The sequence below is a fragment of the Diadema setosum genome, chromosome 1 (assembly GCF_964275005.1).
Source record: "Diadema setosum chromosome 1, eeDiaSeto1, whole genome shotgun sequence".
NCBI classification, from domain to species: Eukaryota; Metazoa; Echinodermata; class Echinoidea; order Diadematoida; family Diadematidae; genus Diadema; species Diadema setosum.
This window is the reverse complement of record NC_092685.1, coordinates 18,430,069-18,452,017: the sequence shown is the minus strand read 5'-3', so window position 1 is coordinate 18,452,017 and position 21,949 is coordinate 18,430,069. Positions and strand designations below refer to the sequence as shown.

The 21,949-nt window shown below is 39.1% G+C and overlaps 1 protein-coding gene across 1 annotated transcript in view; it reads left to right on the top strand.

Moving 5' to 3' along the window:
- The window catches only part of LOC140227854 (neurexin-1-like), a 115,722-nt gene extending 96,924 nt beyond the window's left edge, over window positions 1–18,798 (top strand). Inside the window, exons 8-15 of the mRNA XM_072308248.1 lie at window positions 1,894–2,220; window positions 7,967–8,731; window positions 9,197–9,316; window positions 11,416–11,594; window positions 12,799–12,970; window positions 13,865–14,232; window positions 15,228–15,351; window positions 18,090–18,798. Of these exons, the coding sequence (XP_072164349.1) occupies window positions 1,894–2,220; window positions 7,967–8,731; window positions 9,197–9,316; window positions 11,416–11,594; window positions 12,799–12,970; window positions 13,865–14,232; window positions 15,228–15,351; window positions 18,090–18,658 (2,624 nt within the window). The 3' untranslated portion in view covers window positions 18,659–18,798. The remainder of the gene's footprint in view (window positions 1–1,893; window positions 2,221–7,966; window positions 8,732–9,196; window positions 9,317–11,415; window positions 11,595–12,798; window positions 12,971–13,864; window positions 14,233–15,227; window positions 15,352–18,089) is intronic.
- The last annotated feature ends 3,151 nt before the right edge of the window (window positions 18,799–21,949 follow it).

The window sequence follows — 21,949 nt, the reverse complement described above, 5'->3', positions numbered from 1 at the left end:
TAGGGTGATGAAATCTCTGCACCGCTTTATTTCATTCTGACCAATGAAAGTGACCAGGAGTAGGTCCATACCATGAGGCTGCTTGGGTCACTACTTCCATGGCAGACCGGTCAGTTCACTCAATAGTGGCAGTTAGGCCTCTAAAGCTCGTTTTGGCAGGGAAGGGTCTACATATATGCAGTCCTCTTTTGACAGGTGTTTTTGTTGTATGTGTAAGATGAGAGCATGCAGCTGTAACTGATCTCTTGTTGGCCTTGTTATAAATTCAAAACAGTGTAACAACATAAAGTTGTGAGAGTCACATTGTACAGTTTACAATATATCACAAGAGGAAATATTGAGCTGTGCAAATGAATTGTAATGCTGCAAGTATGTACACCGTATGTATATGTATGTCTCATGAAAGGAATGGCTGTTCTCTAAATGATGTAAACAGTTTCTAATGCAGCATTTCAAATGTGATATTTTGTATCTTTGTATTGTATCTTGTATATATTACGTAAGTTCATATTTACACATCTACATACACAGATGCCTGCATGCATACAAATCCACATACAAACATTCGTACATTGATACCATCATGCATACATAACTATTTAAGAATATGCATACATATATATACATTGATACATGTATAGTCACATGGTGTATATGTTTTGTTATTTGTGGAGGGGAAATGAAATGTATACTGTCTTTCCAAATAATGACTACATGTTTTCATTTTCTTTGATAATGTTCCTCTCTTTACACACAAACTTTCTTAATTCAGCACAGTGATTGTTGTTTGCATCCTACCACTATGTTTTTTCTTGCCCATCTGTTATTAAGCTTCATGGGATTTTGGTGTCATTTTCACTCTTGTTTTACACACATTTCTTTGTATGTTCCATGATCTCTGTCATTTTTTGTTTTTCAAATTATTTAAATGAATTTGGGGGGGGGGGGGGATAACCTGTTGAATAATAATGGTTCAAATTTTTCTGCACAAAATATTCTCATGTATATATGTATATTACTTTCACAGTATTTGTGAAAAGTTCATCTAAATGTCTTTCTGATAATTGGTAGTGATAACACTATGTCTTCCTTGTTTGTCATCCACAGTAACTTCATACTATGCATTAAGTCATTATTTCTTCTTCTCTCTGTCTATCTATCTATCCATCTAGCTAGTCATTTTGTGCTCATTATTTTTTCATTACATTTCTATTTTCTCGGTTAAATATCACTACCTAATACTACAAAAGAATGACATCTTCGAACTTAGAAAAGTTTGGAAAGCATCATTGAAATAATTTTTTTTTTAAAAGTACCTCAGGTTTTCTTGTTGACCCAATCATAATCACAGCATTTATCCACAAGATCAGAGAGGTCTTAGCTGGTTTATGAATAATCTCTTAAGTCTGGTTAGCGGCTCAAAAGAGTGGGAGATGAGGCCATTGTAGACATTCAAAAGAAATGTTATTGGGAATTTTGAGGCTGCAGATCTTGTTAACTGTTCAAAGTTGATGGGCAAGCTGTCATGAGTTGCAATAGCATCATCTTCTTAAGCTATTATCGTAATATACTCATTTGCTTGTCTCACTAACTTTCTTTTCTCAAAGAATAAACGTGTAGAAGCAAATGAATGTGGAGCACAGGGTTATGACTAGATGTAGAATTATTGCACATACTTCAGACACTTTTCAATTCAATGCAATTCAATTCAATTGATTACTTATCAAACAAAATATACAAATACAAAGTATGCGAGCAAAAATGTATCCTAGCACTGAGAGTATAATTTTCTTTTCTCTTTCAGATTTTTAGGTCTTTTGCACTCATGGTTTTTCTCATCCTTTTCAATTCCCTCTTTCACGTCCCCGAAAAATCTACGCCTGGACGATGCAGAAGTTGCACGACTGTCGTTCAATGGTAACCAGTACATGCGCATCACAGTGCCGACCAACTCGCGCAGCAAAGTGGAGGACATTTTCCTGCGCTTCCGCACCCGCTTCCCGGACGGCCTCCTCGTGGCCACGTCCTCGGACAGCGTCATCGACGTGCTCATGGTGGAGCTCTCGCAGGGCGAGATCCGTGTGCTGACCAACTACGGCATGGGTCAGACGACCATTACTGCTGGACACAGCCTGGATGACAACAAGTGGCATGCAGTCCATGTCCAGCGGCAAGATGATCATCTCATGGTGACCGTCGACAACGTCGATAGAGCAGAAGGTAAAGACCTTGTGACATGGCGAGGCAACACGTTGTGTCTCTTTTTCCACCGAAAGTCATAAGTGACCTTCTGCTTCTAATGCTCTGATATTGTGTGTTTGTTTCACACAAGAGAGTACCATCTACAAGTCTTCTCAAACTATCTTGCCTTTATTACATTGCAACTTTTTTTCTCTCTCTCTCTAGAGTTCTTTCCTGTCTGATGTAGACTTGCCTTCCTCACTCAATCACAACTGGATCCATCTCCAGTTTCTGTGTCATCTGTCCCTTTAAAGTCTATCCAATGTAGATCTGAAAGTCTTTCCAGCTATCGGTCTGTTTGCCTATCTTTCAATTAATCTCAGCTCTTGAATAATCTGGTATTCTCCATCACCTTGATCTTTGCCTACAGTTTGTGTCATGTTTCATTATTTCTTCTTTGGAGTCATCAATCAATACTTTGCCATTCCCCCACACCTCTTCCTCTTCCCAAAAGTAATAAAACTTTATTTTTCATACAATCTGATGCCTGGATGTATTTCAACAATTTAATATATATATCATGTCTTTACCCCCTTTTTTTTTCTTTCTTTCAGCTTGCCTTGCCCCTTTTTTTGCAGAAAAGGCAAACAACTCAGTCTTTTGTGCAATGCTTGTTGAGTCTAGAATTATGATTTTTGTATTAAAAAAAGTAACATTGAGAATGAATGAAATGAAGATCTCCAAATACTTGAAACCCATCCTTCACTCAAACAAAAATGTTGAAAATGTAGTGACTTTTTATCCTTATGTAGAGTTGTGTTGACTCTTCAACATAAATGATATTGGGGGCTTAGATATACTCCAGTGATTAGGTATACCAGGTATAAGGATATGAGGAGGTTTTTTTTTTTTTTTCAAAGAAGTTTCATTACTCTGCTTTTGTCCCTTCCAATGAATAAACCCAAAACAAAAAGGGGTTTTGCATTGACTTTTTATACTTATGCAGAGTTATGTTAACTCTTCATCATGAATGATAAATGCGATCTTAGATACACTTGAGTGATTAGTTGCACCCTGTTTGTAAGGAAATAAGGAGTATTTTAAGAAGTTTCATTACCCTGCTTTTATCCCCTCCTATAAACCAAAAACAGCAAAAGGATTTTTTTTTTCATAAGCAATCTCAGTCACTCTCTCTTCATGACTTTTTACTTTGTGAATTGTTAACCACTGATTTCTTTCTGTCAGACAAACTCTCTATATACATGCTGTCAACATTCTTGGGACTATGTCGTTTATTTTGTATGAAATGATGCCATATTACTTCCCGCCCCCTTTGTTGGTTTCATTTCTGTATTTCCATGTACTCTCTGTGAACTATGATATTCTCCATCTATTCATTGAATTCATTTCCTGCATCTTGCAAAGTGTAGCAATGCTTAGAACCCTGCAGTCTGCCCCCATTCAGTTTGCTCTAAATTGTGCCAGCCGTTGGTACTTATCTGTTGACCTCCTCCGATCATCTCTTTTAATATACATACATCTGTCCTGATATTTCAACAAAGTATTGTCAGGAATACTACTTGTTTGCTGTTCCATCATAAATACCAGATGGGATACAATGTATTGGGCAAACATATGCCTTTTGTGAATTGTGATAGAATTACTCTGCAGATCTGCAGTCACCCTAATTTTAAAAAAAAAGAATATTTGTTATGAGTGGAAAGATTTGGTGAAGCTTTTTACATGTCACGATCAAAATCTTGTCGTCATTCCAGAGGAGCATTAAAAAATGCTATAAATGCTGGCTCTTGAAGAATAAGACCACACAAAATAAAAAATAAAAAAAAAATCCTTAGGATATTGATAAGTTAATTACATTTTGTAGTGACATCCAGCTCCACAATATTTTAAGATATAATCAGACCTAATTCCAGGTAGAATATTTTTACAGACCCGTTTGTAATTAAGTCATCAACATTCTGCAATGTGTGCCGTTTCTTTGAAGATTTTCATCATGGTTATGTTTTCAGCTGACTCTTGAAGAATAAGACAACACAAAATAAATTTTAAAAATCCTTAGGGTATTGATAAGTTACATTTTGTATTGACATCCAGCTCCACAGTATGTAAAAATATAATCAGATCTAATTCCAGGTAAAATATTTTAACATGACCCGTTTGTAATTAAGTCATCGACGTACTGCAATGTGTGCTGTTTCTTTGAAGATTTTGATCATGGTTATGTTTTCAGTCTATTTTTAAGAGGTGTGTGTTGTTTATATTTATATATATTTATATATAGTTTTATATGTATTCATCTACAGTATATGTGTACTAACATTTATCCCATTGAAGAAACAAACTCTGTATGGTCTACTAACACTCTGCTAGTATTAGGAATCCCACTTTGATACCCTGTGAGTAATCACATTTCAAAGCTTCTTGCACTAAAATGCATTTGTCCATTCATGGGTCGCAATGTTCAGTTGAACATCCTCGTCACTAGTGAGTGATTTGATTGTTATAATCTATTGAGATATCTTTTGTGGTATGGTGTTGCTCATGGTATCAGAGTGGGAGTTCAAGTATGTTTATTCCATGAAAATAAAATAGTTTTCTATGTATGATGTTTATTATTTTTTGTCATTTCTTTTATCACTTTAAATAATCAGTAACAGTGCCTCATGCGACAAATTCAACTCCCCATGATGAGGTGGAAAGGAGAAATTCACAAATAGGTTTCCAATTCCCTTTTTTTCCTCCTGCCTTTGGATACTTATGAATGGAACTTACATTCTTTTGTTATACCTTACTAATGAGGCATGTCTTCTGACGGTTTTTATCAAGTCAGACCTTGCGTTTCTTTCAGTTCGGTTGATTCATGAATGGAGACCTTGTCGGGTCCGAGAAATGCAAATGACGCGCCTATTTATGTTTTGCCTTGGCAACTCTAGTCCGACTTAGCAGTCGGACGTGTGGTACGAATGAAGTATAGAGATATATACACACACACTTTTAACTAGCACTCTTCATCATAACACTGTACATGAGGTAACACCGTAAGAGCACATTCGGCATGTCACTTGCATGGTGCATGTACGTGAACGGTTCATGCTCTGATTTCGAGCGCCCTATTTTCGACGATTTTGTTTGCCGAGTTTTGCGCCATATATATCGCTTTGCATGCATCCTCCTCCCACTGCTCTGTTTTTTCTCCTTAACTTCTTATTTCTGTGTGATTCATTAATCTTATTTTTTTTGGAAGTGCAAATGGTTTATTCGAGTCATCCTCATTCCGTATTACGATGACATGGCATGAGGCATGAGACACACAATGAAACTTTGTATGGCTACTAACACTACTAACACTGCTTGGAATTAATATTCAGAGTCATATCTGTGTGGTGTGCATTTATTCAAATTGTCAATCATACTGGCATGCTGAATCAAATCTCAAATTTGTTGTGATATCTCGTCTTTTTCAGGCATATTTCCAAAAGTATGCATAGATATTGTTTTGACTGTCAAAAAATATATAAAGCATCAAAGTTGTAGTCAGGATTCTGGCAATAGCTATTCAGTTTGATGTGGGCGTTGGTAGACTGTGTATTATCCAATACCTAGTCTTGATTTTGTGGTATCACATCACATCGTGTGCATTCTATGCTGGCATTGAAATTGGTGTAGACTCTCCAAATATTCTGAGCATAATGTGATGTCTAACTTTTACAGTGTCCTTTCTTTGTAAGATATGACCAAAGTTCATTGATAGGCTGATGCTGGGGAGAAAACAAAAATTGATAAAACCTTCATTTTCGACACATTTCACTTTCCATCAGTCATTTCCCATTCTTTTCATTAAACCAAATGGATGCTGCCCTCCTTTCATAAAGTTAAATAGATAAAGGAATCAAAAGCTGCTCCTTTCTTTTCTATCTCCCTTAAACAAATTAGCAAAAGAAAAAAAAAAGTTTTGTCACTGTGGCCTGTGCCAATGCTCTGAAGTTTCTCTCTTTTCTCTGATTTAATAATTAGCCAAACAAACCAAACAAGCTATGCTAGAAGTTCATTATTTCTGATTCATGCAAGAGTTCCTTGTATTAGAAAAGAAAAGAAAAACGAAAACAGTCTCCTTTTACAGCCAAGTGTGAACATGTTTCTTTCTGAATGAAAATTCTGACTGAAATTAAAATTGAATCATTCGTTGATGCGTTGACTTTATATTATAGGTGGCTCATTTCTAATACAAGGAACTCTGTCTTTACACCTACTTTTTTTCTCTCTCTTTCTCTCTTGTTTTTGCACTCAAATATGTCTTTCTTCCACACCATGCTCCTGCCTGCCACTCATCATGACCTTAATCGACCTCTACTCTCCGGCCATTTTTCCTCTTTCTCTCTTCAACAACTCCTTCTCTGCTCTCCAATGACAAATTACAATCAAAACACAACTGCATTATAAAAAAAATTGCATCCTGCCCTGAAATGGGTATGATGATCCACTCTTCATTTTTCATACTTCCTTTCCGACCTTTGAACTCTGACCTTCTTGGCACTCTTTAATCTCTCTCTCTATCTCTGTCATGTGTGTCACGGGGGCAACCTTCTTCTCTCCCAGCTTTTAACATATCTTATAGAGGTGAGTATGCGTTGCCTGCCTGACTACCATCAAATTTTAGTCTCCACCTTTTCCCCCAAGAGCCTGCCTCTTACTTCATTCTTGTCCAGAGCAAAACATAGATTACAATGTACATTCTGTTCTTCTCTATCTATCTATCTATCTATCCACCTATCTATCTCTCTATGTATGTATTTGTCTCTTAGTCTGTCTATCTATCTATATAAATACCCATGTGTAAATCTATCAATTTTTCTATCTCTCTATCAATCAAAGAACATCATCTGTGGAAGTATGTACTGATCTCTTTTTCTATTTATCAATCTTTCTTCAAATATAAGTCTTCTACTTGTCCATCAATCTTTGAACCTGTCTATCTGTCTACCAGTCTTTCAATCTATCTATCTGTTGATCTATCTACCTGTCAACCTGTTTGTCTATCAATCTATTTATCTATTTTTACCCCTTCCGCCTCCGAATGAATTTTCTTCTTTTTTTTTTCAATCTATTGATGAAGCAAATTATTAAGACTACAATACTGGATTCCGGTTGTTCTCACATATTTTCCAGCTTGGCACATCAGCTTCCTTCTTTGCCTATTACGTGAACTACAATTTCCTTCGTAATTTAAGAAGAAGAAGCACTACATAGTAGTGTTTTGATGCCGATAGAGTATTTTAGATCATATTTTTCATCCACTCTGCATTTCAGCTCAAGTGACATCAATCTTATCTTTGCTGTTTCTCATTTCAAACATCTTACTAATTTTTGATAACATGTCTTACACATTTTGATTGTAGTCCTATTGCCAATTTGCTATTTATGCACCAAACTACACTTTACTTTAATTTTGTTAGCACTCTAAAATTGTTTTTTCTCCTTCTGTTTCATTTTCTCAAACTTACCAAAACATTGTGCATGCTTAACTACATTCCATTAATAGTTTAGCTGGCTAATGTGGCAAGCAAAACAACAGTTTTGCTCTTGCTTGTTCCACAATATAACAATACTTCTGTCAATACTTTCAATCAAAGCACATTCACTGTCCACAAAAGCACTGCATGATAGGAAACAGAGTGATGATAGTGAATAGAGTTTTTCTATGCCGACACACAGATAATGTGTGTCGGAGGTCTCCAGTGAACATCTGACCATTTCATCCTTGCAGTGAGAGAAAACTTCCAGAGTGGTGTGCTGGACTACCATTACATTGAGGTGGGCGGTTTGACCAACAGGGACAGCATGTCCAACCCTCCCATCAACTTTGTGGGACACATGGAGCAGTTCCTGTACAACAACCAGCCCTATTTCGACATGGCCCGCGCCCGACCGCTTGACAACGTCAGGCTCAACGCCACGTTCGGGGAGCGTATGAGCCAGCGAGAGGTCATCAACCCCTTCACATTCCGGACAAAGGAGGTCTTCTGTCAGCTAGAGACACCCGATTCTTACCCCGCCCTTTCGCTCTTCTTCCACTTTAAGACGACAGAGCCGAATGGCCTCCTGCTCTACAGCGAGGGCGACGACACAGATTTTGTCTCCGTGGGACTTGTTGGCGGGCAGATCCAGTACGCATTCAACATGGGAGCAGGGTCTGTCAAGATGCACGTGACAACCGCGCACAAGCTGAACGACAACAAGTGGCACGAGGTTTCGATCTCGAGAGACAGCAGGGAGCGGCATGTCCTGCAGGTGGACGACTCGACCAGCATCGCCGGGCCGTCCGCCATCGCAAGGCATCTGGACCTGACTGAGAACCTGTACGTGGGCGGGGTGGAGTCTGAGAACTACGACCTCCTGCCCGAGGGGGTAGAGGCCCGGGTTGGTTACCAGGGGTGCTTCGCATCCTTAGAAATCAACGGCAGGAGGAAGGATCTGTTTGATACAGCCATTAGCATCGAGGACAAGGAGGATCTAGTGAAGGGGTGTGAAGGTAAGACATTTTATATTCTTGACCGTTATTGATGGAAGTCTGCTGACAGCAGCAGTTTGTGCCTCTGAGTAAGGCACTTCAATGCCTAGTCTGTTGGAGGGGACCAAAAGCCATTGTCCCATGGTTACTTGCTTCCAAGCCATCATTGATTCCTTAGTGGCAATATAAATCAAATCCTAGTTCATTTTTGTTACTTCCCTATATGCTCACTTTTGACTTGACTTATTCTCTCCCAATTTCAAAAAATGAAAAAAAGGAATTTTACTTAGAATATTAAAAAAAAAAAGCTTTCATAACCTATCAAAATGATAGAAAGAAAGTACACACTCTGGAGAATTGAGCAGATGGTCCTGCCACGATTACTCACCATCCGTTGCAGGACATCTGTGCTGATTGACAAAGACGTTCCGTTCAGGTTTGTGTTTTTCATTTCTTTATATACATGACTTCATTTTCATGTGATAGATAATGGAGACATGTGCCGAACGGATGTGTGTGCCAACGGTGGTCAGTGCATCCCGGGCTGGAATGGCTACAGCTGTGACTGTCGGTCGACAAGCTTTACAGGGACCAACTGCTCTGAAGGTTTGTGGACCAAAATGTTGGCAGGACTGTGAAAGGGAGGGCTGTGTGACATAGGGGATGTGTTCTTCGCTGTCTTATGAGGCACCTTTATTTGAATGAGTTTATTGCTTTATTTTGACAATGCAAGCAGACCTCATATCTTTATGCTTTGAATGTTGTTCATAGTATTTTGGGTCCAAGGACAGGTTATTTTGGGGGGGGGGGGAGGGGGAGAGGTGGGCTGACCAGCCAAGAGTCAAAGCCCTTCTTGTGGTCTATCCTTGTTTGCCCTTGTTTTGCCCATGATTTTTGTCTCGCCCACCGGAGGTGAAGGCGAGACTAAGGGATCCAAATGGCGTCCGTCCGTCGTCCGTCCGTCGTCCGTCACAAATGTTAAAGTTTACCTGCAAGACTCTCTTATGATGCATAACTTGGCAACTGTTACAGCAATGGCAGCCACACTTGGGTGATAGAAGCACTAGGGGTATCTTCATGTTATGATGTTGTCGGAGGTCATGTGATGATGTCAAAGGTCATTTGAGGTCATATATTAAAGAGTATGTGCAAGACTCTCTTTTCTCTGTTCAAGTTTACCTGCAAGACTCTCTTTTGACAAATAACTTCACATAAGTTGCTTGAATTACAACCTAACTTGGGTCATAGATGCACTAGGGGTACCTGCATGTTATGGTACTGTTGGAGGTCACAGGATAAGGTCAAAGGTCATTTGAGGTCATATCTTAAAGTTTACTTGCAAGACTCTCTTATCACACGTAACTCGACACATGTTGCTACAATGGCAATCAAAGTTGGGTGATGGATGCACGGGGGTACCTTCATGTTATAGTGCCGTAAGAGGTCACATGATAAGGTCAAAGGTCATTTGAGGTCATACGTTTAAGTTTACTTGCAAGACTCTCTTATCACACGTAACTCAGCACATGTTGCTACAATGGCAATCAAACTTGGGTGATGGTAGATGTCTCGTGGGAAGTTGAAGGTAACCACAAGGTCAAAGGTCACAGACAGGGGTCAACAAACTTTAAGGGCCCAATGTTAAGTTTTTAGGGCGCATTTCGTTTATGGCTCATAACTTTTGATCCCTTTGTCCGTTTGTGACCAAACTCGGATGGAAGATGTCCCTTGGGGATGTGAAGGTCGTCACAAGGTCAAAGGTCACAGACAGGGGTCAACAAACTTTTAGGGCCCAATGTTATGTTTTTAGGGCGCGTTTTGATTGTGGCTCATAACTTTTGATCCCTATGTCCGTTTGTGACCAGACTTGGACGGTAGATGTCCCTTGGGGAGTTAAAGGTCATCACAAGGTCAAAGGTCACAGAAAGGGGTCAACAAATTTTTAGGGCCCAATGTTAAGTTTGGCGCGTTTCGATTATGGCTCATTACTTTTGATCCCTTTGTCCGTTTGTGACCAAACTTGGATGTTAAATGTCCCTTGGGGTGTTGAAGGTCACCACAAGGTCAAAGGTCATAAGCAGGTTAATTAACTTCTGGGAGTTATGAAAATATTAATTCCTTGTACGCGAATGGGTGAGACACAATTTGGCACTTGCCTTGTTTATCATGGCTACTACTAAAACACTGATCAATTCAGTGCTTATTTACGTCGATGTAGGGCAATTTGTCAATCAGTTGCAATGAAAACATCTCCACGGAAGAATTTCATGAATTTGAATAATTATGCAGTACCCGCTGCATGCCATAAGGATTAGAACCAATACTAAGTTGTTGTCGGGCGAGAGCTCAGTGGTCTAGTGGAGATGACGCCTGTCCTGTGATCAGGAGGTCGTAGGTTCGAATCCTGCTCAAGTATGTACACCCATGATTTTTATCATGGCTATAACTACTAAAACACTGATCGATTCAGTGCTTATTTACGTCGATGTAGGGCAATTTGTCAATCAGTTGCAAAATGATTGTTGTTTAACGTGTGATGTCCCCTAAATTTTTGACCCAGGTGTATAAATGGGGTACCCTGCTGGTAATGAGATAATATATCAGTGCCCTCTGAAAGCTGTAGAGCAGGGCTATTACTTAAGGGTCTCCATCTTGGAAGATAAAGCCACTTAATACTGTTATCATTATCACTTTCTGCACTGCAGTGAGTACGTCATTCATGTTTGGCAGCGGAGGAGGCCTCATCTCTCTTCAGCTCCCAGAGAGCCAGTGGCTGCGGACAGATCACGACGACCTGAGTCTGGGCGTGTCCACGAGGTCTGCGACGGCCATCATCGCTCGCATAGACAGCGCAACATCCGATGACTACATAGAGATGGAACTGGTATGCTGTGATATTTTTACATGGCATTAGCTCAATCAATGGCTCTGTGGTTGCGTAACTTCATAATATCATCTTTATATGTGTCTTATTTTGTGGGAGATAATTATTACTTCAACCTCATAGGATGCAAATCAGATTTGGTTATATACTAGACTTAGGTATGTTTGATTTGGTCCATGCTAGTGCAATGTAACCATCAGTTTATCAATGTGATCATGATGTATTACTGAGCTATGATTGCAATTTGTCTTTTATATGTATATATCCTTAAATGAATATTGACAGTAAAGCTCGTAAAGGTAGGGGATACCTTTTACAGACCTCCCAAAATGCAGCAAAATATTAAATATGAACCTCAGGGGACTTGTTTAGGCCACTGCTGAGAAATTTGGAAGTCAACAGTTATCTACAATTTGAATAATGCACAAAACTCAACTACTCAGTAGTTTTGTGTGTCAGCCACACTTAAGCCTTTTTGTTGCAGTCTTCTGTATTTTTTATCTATAAACACAAATCTAAAAGTATAAGAGCTGATGTAATAACATATAGAGTGTGTGGCAAGAATGTATATAGAAATGTTTTGTAAGTTTTGATGAACTTTCTTCACAAAATATACATGATGGACACACATGCAGTGCATGGGTCTGCAAAGGTAGCCTAGTAATGTACTGGAATTTACGGTGAGCCCCCAAAAAAATTCAATTCAAAATCTAACGGTCAATAAAAATGTACTTAATGTTACCTTCCACTTTCAATACTTTATGGGAGTTTCTAAAATGATACTCTCTTCAACATACCACTGTATTTATACAACTCTTCATTTGAGGCATGCAAATGGGATTCCCTACCTTTAACAATGAAGCAACTCACTGCATGCTTCATTCATTTTTTGCATAATATTTGTCTTTCTTTTTGCTTTCATGGTCACAGATGTGTATACATTGATTCATTTTGATATTTGAACCTCTATTATCCTTTTCTACACTTTGTCATATTAAGATTGCTGTAGCAGACATATTCATTTTCAGTCAATTAATTAATGAGTAGTGTAGATGCTTTTTCCATCCATATTTCCAAAGTTTAAATTGATTCTTATGGTACAGTATTCCCTCAGTTAAAGCTGCAAATGCATTGAGATAATAAGCACTTTTAAATAAGGTCTACAAGGATGTAATTTAGGTGTTGTTTTTCTTTTTTCTATCAGGTTAATGGCTACCTTTGGATAGTGTACAACTTTGGCTCCGGAGACCACACCATCAGCGATGGTAGGAATAGGATTAATGATGGCGTGTATCATGTCATCCACTTCTCACGGACAGGAGCGAACGCCACACTGCAGGTCGATCAGTACGCACAGATCACCAAGATTCCCAGAGGTAAAGATGAGGGGTTTTTTTTCCCCCTCTCTCCCATCCATCCTACCCTGTGAATAAAGTCGCTGATTCTCTATATGCGGCTTGCACAATGTCTGGCCTTGGGGATGGGAGAGTGGGGGCATGGGGGCAGGTTGACCCCTGAGGCATAGATACTCTGCTGTTCCTTTCTTGGAAGTTGATTTACTGGTTTACTGGCTTAAGACTCATAGTAATGTCAGTTGAGCAGTCTTCTTTTAGTTGGTTCCTTTAGTTGGGTGATTGGAAGCCCTCAGATATGAAGGTATTTTTTCAGTGTAAAAGGTTTCATCGGTAAGGCATATTTTCTCTTTTTAAAAAATCCTGATATCTTACATATGATTTATCACCACAAAAGCATGATAAAGTCATCAAACACTGATTTCTTCTTTGCTATTATTTTGTTTTCCAGACTTAACATTTTTCAATGAATTTGTGCTGCTTCGTTTCCAAATCTACGTTGATAGACACAGTAAACAGGCTCTCCACCAGATACTAGTAAACAGTTTGAAACAGTGGGTTTGAAGTGTTGATGTTCTCAAATGGTCATAAATCAGATATGTGCAGGCAATAAACAAATTTGAAATACCACAAGATTATGCTTGATGTTGACAATTATTTTCAGACTTCAAAAATACGCTTTGATCTTTAAATTCAGTCAGGAGCCAGAATGGTTATCAGGGTTTTTTCTTCTGAATGAATGAATATCAAACTTCTTATTTTTCAGCCAGGTAATCTCATTTCACAAATTCCTTAGCTTTGATATATGCAGCTGGATCAGGGCAAGAGGGTAGAAGTTACATGGTATTGTCATTCACTGGTAGTAGACTAGAATGCATCACATGCAGGTTGTTTTGTTTCGTTTGTTAACGTCTCCAGGCAAGCAGTCTACTTTCTTTGATGACCAGGCAGTGGTCAGTCTTGGTGGGCGGAGCGGTAGCGCTAGGCGGAGACGACGGCGGCGATCGGTGCCTTCTCCGCCCTTTGAGGGCATGATGTCCGGCCTCTCCTACAACGACATGCGCATCCTAGACATTGCTGCGTCAGGCGACGCCCGCATCCAGATGGACGGGAATGTCATACGGGTGGAAGATCCGGCGAGCATCATCTACAGCACACCCCTTCCGACCACCGGAGGGGGAGGAGGAGGAGCTGTCAGCACCACTACCACCAGGAGAACACCCGTCCTGCCCCCAGTCAGGGAACCAGAGAGCACCCCAAACACTGATCACACCTCACCCACAAAGGTTGGCAGACAGTGGAGTTTATTAAAGACATTCAGATTTGTATTCAGAAAAATTCTTGGTAAATCTATTCTGATGTGCCACTATCATTCAACATGATCTCTGCTTAAATATGAACAGTTTTGTTTTTAAGTATTCAATTTTGAGTTAAATGGCAACTGCAGGTTAAAGTTAGCAAACTATGGACCACCACCCTTTTAGGTACTACTGACTTGCCTCCAGAAAAATGACAAGTAGAATACAAAACACCCATTCTCTGGTGTTGCTGGGGTTGTTTGTTGTTGTTTTTTCTATCAGCATGCTGAGACAAGCGACCTTATATCAGATGTTCTTGTCTACCTCACTGACATCTGTGTTACGTTCAAGAGTTCTTAAAGAGTTTCAAGATAAAGAAACTAAATCTTCCTCTACTTTTATCTTTCAGGCTTCAAGGATGTATACATTATGTTACAACAGATGATAATCAACTGAATGATCAAGCAGCATTAAGATTTCAGCTGTCGTAATCATCTGGCTCAAAACTTTTGTCTCGTGCAGTAATTAGTAGAAACACCCAGGACCTGTCATATTGAAAACCAGCAACATATGGCTATGATAACATTAGACTGTACAAACAGGCAGTGGGACTGAAGTATTCCTTCTTGGAGGGTATCTCAATTGACCTGATGATACACAGAGGCAAAATTTGATGATGAGTGTTAGGATGGATGCAGAAACAAGACTGTTGTACTGGTGATGATTTTCATCAGTTCAGCCATGAGCCATCTTGATATGTATGATTTGTGTTTGATGACCATACATCTGTGTATATGGAAGATTTGAAGCTGCTAAGATTCACAAATATTTTCATATAAGTTTGTCAAAGAAACACTGTCAGTGATTTCCTTATATTACTAACATGTCTGTGTTTTGGATGTAGGTTTGTCCCATGATTTAGAATTGATGGAGCAGCACAAACACAGTTTAGTAATCCATTTTATATATACCCCTCTCACCAGATCACAATGTCTATAGCCCCAACATCTGATGGAGAGTACCAGACGGATAATTCAGACATCATCTTTGTACCTGGGTCAGGATGCCTGTCAGAGGATGATGAAGATTGTACAAGTCAGAACAGAGGTGAGTGTTAATGGTTGAGAAAAGACTTTTTAGGTATATTATATCTTTATGAGATCTTTGTTCTTTTATCCTTTTCACTCATACTTGAAAAAATGAAAGTTGTCATGTTCAAGCTTTGTAGAATTTAAAAGAAAGGAATGTAAAAAAGTAAACCCGACTTACATCAGAAACATCAGTGGCAGATCCAGAGGGGTGCGCACAGGGCGCATGCCCCCTCTTTATTTTTGGTTAAAACAAAAGAAATAAAAAGAAAAAAAATGGGGGATGCGTGTACCCCCCCCCCCCTTTAATTTTGCGAAGGCGCCTACCCTTTACGGAATTCATGGATCTGCCCCTGAACATAATTCAATGTGTTGGAAGAGCAGTGAAATGCTTTTCATGAGAAGCAAAAGATATTAAAAGAGGTTTGCATGTCGAATTGTGATACTGGGGTATCATAGTTTGCCATGATTTTGTTCAATGCCATATTTGCATATATGCCATACTCGCCATGCTGGTCTGCATTCAAGGATGTTAGATGCAACTGTGGCTGCAGCTCTCAAATGAACATGCATCATGCCATAAAAGTATGCCTCAAAGCATGCACAACATAAGAACATCCAGAATGCCTTCAGAGTAGACTGAACAAAAAGAGTCTTGTACAGAGAATAATCGGGAAAAGAAGATGCAAGTAGCAAATGCATGTTCACTTGCGTCCTCAATCATAATAAAGTGTTGATTTCTCAAATGAGCAGCTTAGTTTTTTCCCCCAAACTGGCTGTTTTATTAGTGATTCCCATGTTGGTCAGTTCTTATTGCTCCCGTGATAGAAACTTGGCCCCCAAAGACAGTCAGTGGTATCCCTACGGGCTTCTTCAATAATTTGAAACAGCCATCTTTTTTCAAAGATAATGTCAAAATTTCTTCTTTTTTTTCAAATTCTTTTTGTTGGAGTATGTAGAGCATTTTCAAAAGTCATTGATTTGAAGCATTCCTTTTGCTACAAGTGACATGGTGCAATTAATACTCATCAAGTTTATGCAATAGTTTTCGCCCACAAAAGCCTATTTCTCCTCCCAGGCCCTTTACATCATGTATATTGCTTTGCAATCAATGATATTTACCCCTTTGTGTATAATTATGAGTTTCAGGTGATTTATGCACAAACGAAAACTCATGGATATCGGTCCATGCCACTGCATTTTGTGATCAATGTTATTATATGATTTTATTTCCCTTTTTGTCTGCTGTAATCTTATGACTTTTCAGTTACCACTAGAGGTAAAGTTACCTGCCATTCATATTTGAATTTTGTATTTTTCTTTCAATGAATATTGTGGCCACTGTTTCTGTAGAGTGTTTCTTTAACATGAGTTCTTGGCATTAACAGCATGGGTGGAAAACAGGTTAGGATTCTACTCTTTCTTTGTCTCTGTTGTGAACACAGTGTTGGTGAATCTTTTCCTTTAATAAAAATGTCATTAGTCTTTCTTTCTCTGTGTTGGAGGGGGAGGAGTAGCAGGGAGTTAAGTGGAGAGTGTTGGAGTAATTCCACTTCTAAGTGATGAAATCAGAGAAGTATCGTAAATCTAGTTGCGTGGTGTTTCAGAAAGAATACGAGTAGTGAAAAGTGCAACCGATATGAGTCAGTATTCTTTGCCTTCTATTTCATCTTGCCGTGTTCCATCAATGTGACTTGCCATGTATAAAACATTGTAAGTTTAACTTGTGAAGAATGTACATCTCACACACTGTGGTATTTTCTGAATTCATGGTGTTTGGTTATTGTATATGCCATATATTTAGCGAGTCTAATTTTTTGGAATTCGGACTTCCAGACAATTTTTGCAAGTGGTTGAATTCGCAGTTGTGGAGTACAGCAATGGACAGAGAAATATGCATGTGCACATAGCATGTCATGTCTGGATTAGATTTGATATTTTTGTGTGTTTTAAAATTTACAAAGAGCACCAGACTTGCCAAATTTGTGAAAATAAAAACCATGTGAAACATATGGCATATAATAAGATTTCTATGTCTAGGCCATGCCAGTGTCAAGAGACAAAAGAGTGTTGTAATTCTTGTGCATGCTTCTGAATTGATATTGTGCCACTTCTGTACACTTTGTACTGACATCACGTATGATCCACTTGTATACTCATTCAAATCTTCTTGTGAATGCTTCATAAATGTGTCATTCATAACAGTCATTGCTGCGACATCTGTCACTTAATGTCTCATTTTACACCAGAGCTTTGACATCACATCCAGGCACTGTGCATGTCCTTTGCTAATGAAGTGGTAGTGGACTATGCCATGGTGCATTTTATTTAGTTCTTAGCCATGATATAATCACATCTGTCCCTAAGATGAGAACTAGACAGATAGATATAGTGAGGTTTGAAAATTTTACTCTAAGAAGAATTGACATTAACTAGTAGATATGTGTCATATATTTTATTTCAGTTAAGTTCCACACGTAGATTTTATGTCCGTGACATCATAAAAATGGGGAAAGTGTGCATGACAGATATGTATCTAAACAGCGATGTATGAGTGGAACCGTATGTCACTGGCAATGCTGTCTAATTAAAAAAAAGGACTTAATGGATTGGAAACTGATATAAGAAGATGCAGAGTAAGAGGAGTGAAGCAAGGTGTTTATCCATGTCCAGAAATCCAGCAATGTGCCCGTCTTGTATTTGTTATCACGCAGTCACAAAGATGTTGATTTACTTCCATTCTTCATCTCACGATAGATGACGACATCTTTGGTCCCGAGATAACAGCTGGCACATCCTCGCCCGTCAAGCCTTCCCCTACCACACCCGACTCGGAGTCCTCCATCTCAGTGAACCCCCTGCCCCCGTCCAGCACCGAGCAGGGATCGGGCGTGGCCAGCTGCAACGACGACGACGAGGACTGTATGACCGCCTCAGGGGCCGACCCGGCCAGCCCCAGACCGACGAAGGAGTTCACTTTCACCACAGTCAAGACCAAGGGCGGAACCACAGGTGACGGAAGTGTTGGAGTAACACCAAGGCAAGAGACGACCAAGAACAACAATGGTTTTGACTTTCTTGGCGAGGCTGGTCTGGTCGTCGGCTCGGTTGCGGGCGCAGCCATCATCTTTGTCCTAATCATCCTCGCCATTTACAAGTTCAAGAATCAGAACGAGGGCTCTTACCAGATCAATGAGAGTCGCAACTATGACTACGAAGCGACACGCACCGCGCTATTACCACAAACTGCCACGAACGGTACGCTACCCACAAAACCAAAACCTTCATTACCACCAGAGTATGCAACAAAAGAATGGTACGTCTAGCAGTAGGTGTATGTAGATGGTAATAATATAGATAGATCTCCTATGGTTTAATTGTTTTATTACATTTAGCTGCAGTCTTCTTTTTGTATATTTGATGAGCGAGAGAGAGAGAAAAAAGGACTGGAAACACCATAGTTATGATGAGGTATTGAAATCCAAACTACATGTACTCAGCCAGTGTGTGTGTGTGCGTGTGTGTGTGTGTAAGGGACATCGGCCTCCTAATTTTTATATACTGATATGTAACTTGTGTACCAGGTTATGGCAACGACGCTGTTCCTTGCACGAACAACCAGTATGTGTATAAAATTAATTTTACCAATCTTGCCAGTGTATTTGTGTATTGCAAACATTTCCTGTGTTGAGCCTACAGGTAATGAATAAGTTCCCCCAATTGTAATTTCCCTTCAGCTGTGATTTCAATTATGTAATTGGTGAATGACATACCTGTATATTCCCTTTGTGAATAGGTTGTGCTTGAGAAGTATGTATTTTCTTATGCTAGTGATTATGAGTTCTAATTTGATATGATCATGAGTTTCTTTGACCTTATATTGGGCGAGATGGTCCAGAAGACCTTCTGTCTTTTAATAATACCTCGTGTGTGGTACATATTCCAGATTGTTTACGTCCAAGGGACTTCGGTTAGGCGGGCTTTCAACCCCAACCCATCAGAGGATAAACCCAGAACACTAGATAACTTTTGTGTTTAAAGTTGATGTGCTGTGATGAGAAAATTCTTCACGCCTGTAGTAGCACAAATAACGTGCTCTGCGAAATTCATTCAAATCACCTGACTGTTTTTGCATTAATGTGTCAGAATGAAACTGAAGGGTGTAGAAATACATGGACACTGTGACCAGGGGAAGCAGCATGCATATTGTAAGCTACATGCTTGCTTTGCAATGGCAATGTTCACAGCTCATTAAGTACTGTATGCCTGCACGCGTATTTAATGTGTCAAACATGTGAGCGTTGCCACTGGTCTGTGAATTACCGTGTGCATCTCGTTCTGCACACCGAGCAAAAGACTTACATGGTAGCTGCTGCAAGTTTGGCAGAATATCATCAGGTTTGTGGAAAATCTTTGCATGGGCTAATCGTGTTTGACGAGTGTTAGAAGTGTACTCTACTAATCCTGTCATAACAGGGCAACTTTGAAACTGCAGCTAAGAGTATTCCTATTCTTTTTTTTTTTCTCTCTTTTTTTTTTCAGCAATGTTGTTGGTCCGTGGTCGTGATCAAGAATTCATATCAGTTTTCTCTAAATCTGTGTTCATCTGAGAAAGAAAAGTATGAGTCCATGGAATAGACATCACTCTAACAGTTGTAGTTTCATGTAATGTAGTTGAACAAATAGCACAATGATAAGTCATGTACTCAACAGTTCTTGAAGGTATCAGTGTTTGGCCAATTAATGCAGAATAATAGTGTTTGGTTGTTTGTGTTTGGTTGCAAAGAGCTCTTGAGATGCATGCTGTACTCAAAAAAAGTGTGTGCCCATAATTTTTTTTTTAATGTGAATGTGTGTATGTATGTATGTGTGTGTGTATGTATGGTGGTATGTTCTTCTGCAGTAAGCAGGTATGTCATTTGTAACATTTGTCTTTAAACAAATAGTTCATCAGGTGATGACATAATGATGTAGACACTGATGACAAATGAGACTGAACACGGATTGGCCCACTGGAATGGGAAATGATGAAAACAGCACAGTAGGCACCCTACACATATTCAGGGGCCCGACATTAGAAGTGGTCTAAACACAGACTAAACACAGACTGGCCCACTGGAATGGGAAATGATGGAAGCACAACAGTACACATATATCAGGGGCTTGACATTAGAAGTGGTCTTACAGCCCATTAAAAATTGATGTCCGGCCACCAAATATCCAAAAAGATTTATTTTTTGGTGGCTTGATCAACTTGATTTGAAATGGATTGTTATGGTTTTCTTTTATTTCTGGCCATTTCATTTTCGTCTTCTTTTTATTTCAGGCCACCAAAATGTGAAATCTAAAGATATTAATGGCCTGAATGGGCCACCAGAGAGAGAGAGAGAGAGAAAAAAAGTTAGTGTCAACCCCTGCATATATGTGTCAGTAATGTACAACCATTTGTATCTACTATTATTTGTGAGACTATTTCTGGAATATTGATAAGTCTCAAGTGTTTGTTAATCCCTACATACTGTCTCACGATAGAGACGTTGTGCATTTTGGGATGTACAGTAGGTCCAAGGAGACTTGGTCGTGTGACCAGAGCCCTGTTGGCACTTGAAAAGCTCTGTGTGGGCGTGACCGACTAGTACATCCACTCTCCACTTGTTCTGTTCAGGTTTCCCGCAATCAAATTAGAAAATTATTCCGGCAGATTGTGTACATAGAATAGCTATATATGTCTTGTTGATGGCTTTCTCTGGTGCTACAAGATGTTTTGACTTCGATTCTCCTTCATGCTCTTTTGTTCACATGTAATGTGAGCTTAAACATCACTTCCCATTCAACAACAACAACAACAAAAGTCACTTATGAAGCACCATTTGTAGATGGTAGGTTTTAATCATGTGCATCTATGAGTGTATTGGCTCAATTTCCAATTCCAATTTTCCATTAGGTCATTACTATCCCTTGATCTGACATCGACTGGTGAAAGTGGTATGTTTGCATTCACCTTAAGCCACTGGATGTTTTTTTCCTTCTGCCACTTGTAGAAAGAATCCAGATGGTTTGCATTTTGTAGCAAGATGTACTAGAATTTATTCTGAATTATCAAATTTGATAAGTGGGCAATGATATAACCATTTCTTTAATCAACTGACAGTAAGAAAGGCACAAATATCAAGGCACACTCTCTTCTTTTTTTTCTTTGTAAGACAAAGCTTTAATAATTTCAGAATGCATGTTGAAATAGAGCCCCATTGTCTAGTATATCCTACTTCCAAAAACTGAATTATTCAGAAAGTTAAATTCTGGATGTGTTTTGTTTTTTATCGGTTTCCTAAGCTACAATATATCACTAGTGGGCACAGCTAGGCATGAATTGGAATCATTTTTTTTTTCCAGATGTTACAACTTTTGTAGACTCAGCATTTTCTACTTTTCAGCCATTTATGACAAGTTCCCTGACTTTACCTTTTGTGCTTTGCTGTTATCCAATATTCATGTCTACTTTGTAAGTGCATAATATATGCATGATAAAAAAAGAAGAAAAAAGGGACAAGTATCTTTCACAGTTTATGAAATTGTTAAAGTTTATGATAGAATATGCAGTATTTTGTTCTTTACTT